This window comes from Galeopterus variegatus, unplaced genomic scaffold, assembly GCF_000696425.1.
Source record: "Galeopterus variegatus unplaced genomic scaffold, G_variegatus-3.0.2 Scaffold4146, whole genome shotgun sequence".
In the NCBI taxonomy this organism is placed as follows: domain Eukaryota; kingdom Metazoa; phylum Chordata; class Mammalia; order Dermoptera; family Cynocephalidae; genus Galeopterus; species Galeopterus variegatus.
Window position 1 is genome coordinate 66967 of NW_007730257.1, and position 9183 is coordinate 76149.

The window sequence follows — 9183 nt, forward strand, 5'->3', positions numbered from 1 at the left end:
TACTAGAGACTGTGGGACAGCAGCATCCTCACTATTGCCTCTTACCATTCATTCATTCAGGAAACATTTAGAACCATTTACTCTGTGCATGAAACAGTGTTTAATGTTTGGGGAGATTTAAAGATAAAATATAATCCTTGTCCTTAAGGATTTTTATAAGTGAATAGGGGAAACTAAGAGAGAGATTGGGTGAATTCTAATGATGAGGCAGACAGTGACTGATTCCATCTGGGATGGCTGAATCAGGCTTCACAAAAAGCCTCCACAAAGAGAGGGAAGGAGGAACAGGTATTCCAGCAGAGAACAGCATGGCAAAAGGGCACCCACCAGAGAAAGGCACAGCTCATCAGAGGGAGAGTGGCTGAAAGTGGGGATGGGCTAAAAAGGTATGTGTGAAGCCCTAAATACAAATCTGCGGAATTGAAATTAATCTTGTGTGCAGTGGGAAGCCATACATGGTTTTATAGCAAGAGTACGACATAAGGAAGCTGAGATTCAGATGTGAGAGGTGGGTGGGAACCTGAAGTAGGATTCCTGATGTAAGAAAGCAGGAAGGACAACCTGGGTTTTGATTCCAACTCTGAAATGAGCTCCTTATGAGGAATAAGGTAGAGGACCCACTGCTCTGGGCCTCACACTCCCCTCCTTACACTCACAGGTTACCCAGATGGCCTCTAATCACCCATCTGGCCATTCGAGTCTAGGTGTGAGGACTTCCCTCTTCACAGCAGACCCTGTATGGCCAGGCTTCCTCCCCCACCTTCAGCATGGCAGGCTCCCTCTCTCAACTTCCCCAGCAGCAGCCCAGACTGGCACTCTCCACCCAGTGCAGGAATCCTGGGCACTGAAGCCAGGCAGAGCTGGCTCGACAATTCCGTGGGTCACAGGCAGCAGTTCAGGAGGCTCTGGGAAGAAGTTGGGTCCCTGGCTCCTCTTCCTCTCCCACCTGCACCTGGCAGCCAATTTGGCTAACAAAAGAGAAGTCGAGGAAGTTGTAGTAATGTCGAGTTTACTGCCATTTAGCTGCTGGGCTGTGGCAAAGACAATGTGCCTGCTCACTCCCTATGCAGTTCTCTCTCTCTCTCTCTGCTTCATGTTTGGCCAGCACTTTGCCCTGGAATTAAGTGGAGCTGGTGGGGGGAGGGGAGGAAAAGAGGGAGAGAGCAGAGCCAGGCCTGCATGGCCTGAGTCCAAATCCTCCCTTGGCTGGGTGCCCAGAGGGTGGTCCTAGCTTACTGTCCATGTGTGCCAGAGGGAGAAAGGGAAAGGGGACAGCTAGAGTCAGGTTGGGCATGGGTGGGGGGTTGGAGGGAGTGTGCTGCCTGAAGAGGAACTAAGTGGAGATTCTAGGGAAGTGAGAGCAATAAGATCTATAAACATACAGTCCAGAGGGAAACTCATTTTGCGGGGAGTCGGGGCATGGTGGGGGGTGGGTCGTGCATACGCATGAGCCAAGAAGATGCTTTATATGCATCCCAGTGTCTTTGGCCCTGTACATGTGAAGTTGTGTGTGACTGAATCTAATAACCCTGAGAGTGCATGTCGTCACAGGCATGTGCCTCTGTGCACAGGGGCAGTGGGCCTGCTTGCCTCTCCAGCCTCCTTTCCCAGCTCCGGCCCAACTCTCAAATGCTCCAGCTATACTAAAATGCTTGGTTTCCTAATCACACCTTGTCCTCCTGGCTCCAGGCTTACAAAAGCTGCTCCCTCTTCCTGCAACAGTCTCCTCTCCTCTCCTCTGCTCCCCACTTCCCCTGGCTCACATCAACTTGTCCTTCCTCAGTGCAACTCAAAAGTTCTCTCCTCCAGGAAGCCTTCCCTGTCCTGCAACACCCATGACCTGGGCTGAACTAGGTGCCCCTTGTTCCAGACCATGGCCCCTGTGCTTCCTGCTACGGCAGCATTCATGTGCGTCCTAACCCTGTGTGTCTGCCACTTACCTCTCCCACACTGTGGTGAGCTCCTTGAGGGCCGAGACCACCTTATTCATCTAGCATCACTCCAGACACACAGTAAGTGATTAATAGTTCACTTATTTAATAGGACCTGGGCTGAACTAGGTGCCCCTTGTTCCAGACCATGGCCCCTGTGCTTCCTGCTACGGCGGCATTCATGTGCGTCCTAACCCTGTGTGTCTGCCACTTACCTCTCCCACACTGTGGTGAGCTCCTTGAGGGCCAAGACCACCTTATTCATCTAGCATCACTCCAGACACACAGTAAGTGATTAATAGTTCACTTATTTAATAACCATCAATTGAGTACTCAGCAGACATCAGGCAAGGGGCATAATGGAGCAACACGATGGGGGACGACACAGACAGCACCTGCCTTCCTGGGTCTCCCGCTATATCAACATGATATGATAGATGCTTACATGCAGGAAACACAGGGCCTTGTAGATGTACAGAATAGGGACAGGGGCGTGGGCAATGTCGGGGACGGCTTCAGAGAGGAAGAAATGCCCAAGGTGAGGCTGAATGGGCGAATGAGTACATAAATGTGACTACTAAAACTGGAGTCCAAGGCCTGAGCTGAACCAGCATCCACATGCATCAGGGCTGAGCCCCTGAAATAATGACCTGGGGAGCCACATTCCCTCCCGGAAAGAGAAGATTGGTTCCCAAGTCTGTGGTGGGGCTAAGCCAGGTGGTGAAACTTTGGGGATGCACACACTGTGGGACAGGGAACCAGGACCATCCTCACACTGGGCTATATTCCTGTCTGTGTCAGTAACTGGCTGGGTGACCTTGAGCCCATTACTAGCACTCTCTGGGCCTTGGGTTTCTAAAATAGGAAGGGGTGGATTCTGATCTGTAATCCCAAATTGAGAACATGATCCTATCCTGGGGTAGGGATTTACTGTGTGTAGTGATGACTGGGTGCTCAAGATGCAGAGAGACATTGAGCAGAGAGTAATGTGGTCAGAACCTAAACCCTGCCTGATCTTAAACTCTCTGTTTGTTCCTTTTTTCCATGAGGCCATTTCACAATGAGTCTGGGTAAACTTCATAAAGCAGACCCCTGAGCTGAAGCATAAGATGGGCAGGATTTTAACTGGTAGAGAAGAGCACTATTGAAGTGGGGGCACAGCACGAGTCGAGGTGTGGAGAGAGGCATGAGCCTGTCACGAAGAGGAACATCTCTGGTGATGGCAGAGGCAGGGAGATGGGCCTGGCCTGGCTGGGGCAGAGGAGTCACATTGGGGAATAGCAGGAGACACAGCGGGGAGCTCTGCCCTGCAGGACTTGGTGGCAGAAAGCAAGGGCAGCAGTCACGGTTCTCAGGTCCCAGCCTAAGCCCCACCAGTCAGGGTGAGGCTGGCATGGAAGCTGGAAGAACTCCAGCCTCGGCAGGGAGAGGACACAGTAAGAGTTGGGACAACCCAGAGAAGTATCACTGGCCTGGGCAGTGGACTCCCAGGTTCTGGAAGGTCAGGGAGTGAAGTGCTAGGCGGGACCTCTATGTGAATGCCAATCCAAAACCCAATTATTGGGACTGGACAAAATCAAATGCCCAGTTAAAGAAACAAATGAACATGGATAAATAATCCCATCAGTCTATTTGGTTGAGCATATATACCAGGCACCGATCTGGACACTGGGGATACACTGGTGAACGGTTCATACATAGAATATCGACTCTTGGGGGACTTACATTCTATTAGGGGATACAGATAGACACATTATAAAATAAAATGCCAACTGCTATGAATACATTTTTTTTTTTTTTTTGGCGTCTGGCCATGAATCAAATTAAAGTAAGGTAAGAGAATAGAGCAATGGGGGCAGAATGACAGTCGTGTTATTTTATATCACATCTCCAGGACTGGTGTCTCTGAGGAAGTGACAGTTGGACAATAACCTGAGTGAGGATCTAGGGAAAAGCATTCCAGGTGGAGAGAACGCAAGTGCAAAGGCCCTGAGGCAGGAACATGCTTGACATGTCCTAGCAGCGACGACTTTGTGGCTCCAGTGCAACAAAACAGAAGGGGAGAGTGGTAGAAAACGAGTTTGGAAAAGCAGTGGGGGTCCGAATCATACAGACGTCCGTCGTAAAGCATAGTGAGCCGTTTGGTTTCAACAGCAGTAACGGTTAATATTTCCAGTGTATGCACTCATGCCCAGCACTATTAGGCAATCAGCATACGTTTATTAGTATTTAAAAAGTGCCTGGGGGTGGTGTAATTATCCCCATTTAATAGATGAAGAAACAGGCTCAGAGAAGTGAAGTGGTTGAAAACAAGGCTGGGGCCAGAATGTTAAAAGGGGCCATATGTTTCAGTTTGCCCTGAATGGTCCATATAAGGCTGATGTTGCAAGGTAATCTTTTGTTTGTTTGGCGACTGGCCAGTACAGGGATTGATCCCTGGACCTTGGTGTTATCAGCACCACACTCCTCTAACCAACTAACCAAGGTAATCATTAATAGCATCCCCCTTTTATCCTTAAAAATATCTCAGTTTGGATGATAAATTATATGGTTGCTGTTATAAGCTAAATTGTGTCCCCCCAAAATTCATATGTTGAAGTCCCCACCCCAAGTAACTCAGAATGCAACTGTGTTTGGAGATAAGTCTTTGAAGAGATGATTAAGTTGAAATGAGACCATCAGTGTGAGGCCCTAATCCAATATGACTTGTGTCCTTATAAGAAGAGGAAGAGGTACCAGGGATCTGTGAACACAGAGAAATGACCGTGTGAAGAACAGCAAGAGGGTGTTCATCTGCCAGCCAAGGAAAGAGGCCTTAGGGGAAACCAGCCCTGCCAGCACCCTGATCTTGGACTTCTCGACTCTAGAACTATGAGAAATAAATTTCTGTTGTTGAAGCCACCAGTCTGTGGTATTTTGTTATGACAGCCCTAGCAGGCTAATACAGTCACCTTGCCTTGTAGACTGGAACACAGGTCTCTGCCTGGGAAACATACATGCTGGCCGCTGTGCCACACAGCCCTTTGCTGCTGATATTCTCCCGACCTGCGGACCAGCATTGGTCCTAAAACCTGAGCTGGGAGCTCAGCCTGCAGGGGGAGGCAAAGCGGTCCAGCTGCAGGGTAGAGGCTGGGTGATTGTTAGAATAGCCACATGCGTGCATTACTGTGTGTTAAACTGGTGTATATCTAACAGCACGTAGGTGTGAGTCTGGGTACTGGGGAAGGAGAGGCAAGAGGCTGAGCCGCTCAGTACAGTGCTGCAGAGTGAACACCACCCTCTCGTCAGAGGCCCCTGTGCTCCCAGAGACCCTCTGCTGGCCTCCTTCACAGGACTACCCTCCCTGTATGGAATGGCCTGTTTATGCCTGGTGTCCCACTGCCTATAAGCGTGTCCAGCCAGAGACTGTAGCTTATTCATCTACGTAACCCTAGGCCCTTACACATCAGAGTAAAAGTGGTTACATGGGTTACATAACTGAGCTACGGAATCACATACATTTGGTTTTGAGTTGTCACCTGATATTTTCTTGCTGCGTGATCCTAAGCAAGAAACTTACCTTCTCAGTGTTTTGGTTTTCTCATCTAGAAAATGGCTATAATAATAGTATCTACTTAAACAGGGTTGTAGTGAGGACCCAGATAATGCATACAAAATGCCCAGCACAGCACCTGGCACACATTAATGTTAGCTATTAAGTATTACTAGGTTCTCAATATGGGTTTGTGGTAGCTCTTGAACTTCCATCATCCGAGTCTTACCTGTCTTGTTCAACTATGCATTCTAGTACCTAGCACAGTGCTTGACACATAATTAGAGCTCAATAAAAATTCAAAGTATTCAGTAAAATGACTGAATTAACAGACCTTGGTTTTTGCAGCTGTACAATGAGAGAGCTCACTTAAAAATCTCTGTACACCGCACACATAATTAGAGCTCAATAAAAATTCAAAGTATTCAGTAAAATGACTGAATTAACAGACCTTAGTTTTTGCAGCTGTACAATGAGAGAGCTCACTTAAAAATCTCTGTACACCGCACCCCCCCCATGCCCACCCCTGCTTAGACAGACATGGATTCCAGAATGATCCCGGGGACACCTCCTCTTAGACAATGCCCCACACTGGCTGGTCCTATCTTATTCTGTTGGCAGGCATCCTGAAAAAGAGGAGCATGTTGAAGGACAGATGTCACCAGGTCCACCATGGGCACTGGCTGGTCCTATCTTATTCTGTTGGCAGGCATCCTGAAAAAGAGGAGCATGTTGAAGGGCAGATGTCACCAGGTCCACCATGGCCCAGGTCCACCATGGGGGCAGGTCAGGCAGGGGAGGAAGTAATTGCCAGTTTCTATAAGGGTCCCCGATGGGCAACCATGCAGGGCACTGCTTGGCAGGAGGCTAGGGCTGTACCCAGAAGCTGGCAATTGACATAACCCTCAACCACTGCCAATCCTCTGTCCAGAAAGACACGTGGCCCCAAACAGAATGGGAACAGCAGAAAGGAGAGACGACTACCTGAAGCTGATAGTACCACCTTGAGCTGATAGTGCTTATTTAGGACAGAAGAGGACACACCTGCCAGGTCATCTCTCCCACCTGGGGTTTCTGCCTTGACTTCCCCCTATTCAGGTTCCAGTGGCATTGCCAGTTAGGAATCTATGGCTGCGACTCACAGATGAGGCCAAGGGCAGTCTGTGGGTGTGGTAGGAAAGGCAGAGAGAATGTAAATGACATGTGGCACTGAAATAGGGCAACTGGCTGTGTCTATCTCGTGCCGAATGCTTTCTCCCTGAGCCCCGGAATTGGCACTGCCAAGAGTAACTGGCCCATAGGCACTGGAGTTGGAGTCATATGGTATTTATTCCCCAGGTGGGCCATCAGCTACCATTCACTTCTCTGAGGCAGGGAGAAGAGACATTTGGCATTTAAACGATCAGAGGACAATCAGACATGCTGACCCCACAGAAGACTCCCAGTTCATGAAGGGGAGATACATGTAGGAAGTATGGGAGGAAACTGGGGCTGAAATTGTATTCTCTTGAGATACCGGGCTGCCCTTCCCGACCATGGGTCTCTGTCTTCTCTGTAAGGACGCCACCTACCACCACAGCTGTAATCACCTGCAAGTCTAGTGTCTGCCTTCCCTTCTAGAATATAAGTACCATGAGGACAAGGGCTAGTCCTGTCTTGCCGACTGTTGTACCTACAATGCCTGCGATGCTGGATATTCACGGTACTGTTGTGAATGGGAGGGAAAGAGACAGACAGGGAGTGGGGGAAGGAGAAGGAGGGGAAACTGAGCTGGCAAAGGGAGGTCCATCTTCCCATCACCTAAAAGCTATCATGGGGCAGAGAGAAGAAACCCAGCATCTTGAGTCCCTGTACACTCTGACCAGATACTGTGCTCAGTTTCCAGAGACAGCTGGGAGAGTGGGCTGAAATTGCAGACCCTCAGACTTCAGCATCAACTGCAAACATTTGTGGAGAAGGGAAGCTTGGTCCATATCACAGGGAGAAGGTGGGTCCTGGGCTCAGAAAAGCAGGCTTGTCTCTTCCCTCTGGCCATCCTCAGGCCCTCTGTCCCTTTCAATCAGGCAAGTGGGCAGGGGTGGAAGGACCTCCCTGCCCCCTCCTTTCCCCTCCTGGAGCTGTCCCCTGCTCAGGAGCTGGTTGTCTCCTGCTTTCTCCCACACACACAGCCTGATTGCTGGCTTGCCTCTCAGTGGAATGGTTCATAAGCCCTTGGGTGACATTAATTGCCATCAGGCATTAGGGTCCTAATGAGAATCATCTTCTTTGACGACTCCAGCACCTTCCATCCCCAGGGCCTCCAAGAGCCCAGCCTGCCCTCCCCACACTGCACCTCTAAAGTCCAGACAGATGTGGGGGTGGGGGAGAGGCCTGAGCAGGCTCTTAGTAGGCCCCACTACCAAGCTGAGGCAGCGACAGCCAGCAGCCAGGGAGAAGGAAGGCTTCCAGGAATGCTTCAAGCCCGTTTTCCAAAAACAAAACGTCATTTTCCTGGATGAAAAGGAAACACAAGTTAAGAGTAGTAGGACCGAGTCAGGTGGATGGGGGAGGGGGTTGAACACCCCTTCTGTCCTTGCTCGGACTTACCCGGCCCCACACTCTCGATCTGGTTGGGTGCAGAGGTATATAGAGAGGTGACCCCCAAGATTCATAGTCTCCCCCCCCCCATAAGAGCTATGTCCGTGGGATTGAAGAGCCTGTCTCTCTAGAGAGCAGGGTGGGATTGAGACCTGGCCTCCGGGAGTGGGAGAGTGAAACCCACTGATGCTATAAAATCATTACCATTGATCCAATGCCTGGTTGGTGGTTGGCTTGTCGAGTCTGATCTAGGTTGCGCTTTAATGGAATGGGCCTGACAGTGGGAACGAACCCCGTGCCCCTCATCAGCAGGTGCCTAGGTCAGTGTGCAAGAGGGGCAGTTCCCTGCCCCTCCCCATGCCCCTTTAAAGGCTTGCAAAACAACCTGTAGGAAGGAACGTCCCCTCCTCTCCATCTGCCTTCCTCCGAAGCGGACTGGGTCTCCCGCTGAACCCTAGACTCATCCCCGCACAAAGCTGAGCCCGAGAGCTCCCGCGCGGCGCGAGAGGAGCTGGGCGCGACAGTTAGGCTGATTCCCACCCGGAGCCCCGAGAGCCCCAGGCAGACTCCGGGGGTGGGGGTAGGGTGTCCCCTACCCGCGCCTCTGGCAGAGCGGCTGCAAAACACCTCCGGCGCCTGGCAGCAGAGAGCGCGCATCCTTTTTAAAAAAGGACATGAGTGGCTGCGGTGGCGTCTACCCGGGAGCAACGCAGCCGCCGCGGCAGCCGGCCGGCCCCCCTCGGGTCCCAGCGCTAGCTTGTGTTGGGGAGGAAAAATGAAACATAAAGCAGGGGCGAGCGGAATCGCTAGGTCGGCCCTTGCCCGCGTCTCATTAAGGAGCCGCGCGCGCCCCCAGGCTGAGAATGCGGAATGGACACGTGGACAGAGGGGGGGGGACCTGGAGGGAGGGGGAGTCTCCGTGGTGCGCGAGCCGTGGGCCGCGCGCTCCGGGGCCACGTGACCACGGGGAATCGGGAGGGGAGGGGAGCGAGCGCGCCCTGCTCGGCGCCCAGCTCGGCGCCCGCTCCTGCCCGGGTGGGCACTGAGTCCCGGACGGGGGAGGAGGCCGGCGAGAGCGAATGTGTGTGTCTCTCTCGAGTCATTTACGGCGGAGCAGCCGGCGCGAGCGCCGAGGAGGCGGCG

General features: G+C 51.6%; 1 protein-coding gene across 1 annotated transcript; it reads right to left on the reverse strand.

Annotated features, from left to right (window-relative positions):
* Nucleotides 1-7094: 7094 nt before the first annotated feature.
* LOC103602433 (chromosome unknown open reading frame, human C17orf102) lies at nucleotides 7095-8824 on the reverse strand (the record flags this gene model as incomplete). Its single annotated transcript, XM_008586833.1, is given in 4 exon segments — nucleotides 7095-7160; nucleotides 8581-8703; nucleotides 8706-8755; nucleotides 8758-8824. Coding segments are annotated over 4 exon segments (306 nt in total), but the record flags the coding sequence as incomplete, so codon positions are not given.
* Nucleotides 8825-9183: the final 359 nt, after the last annotated feature.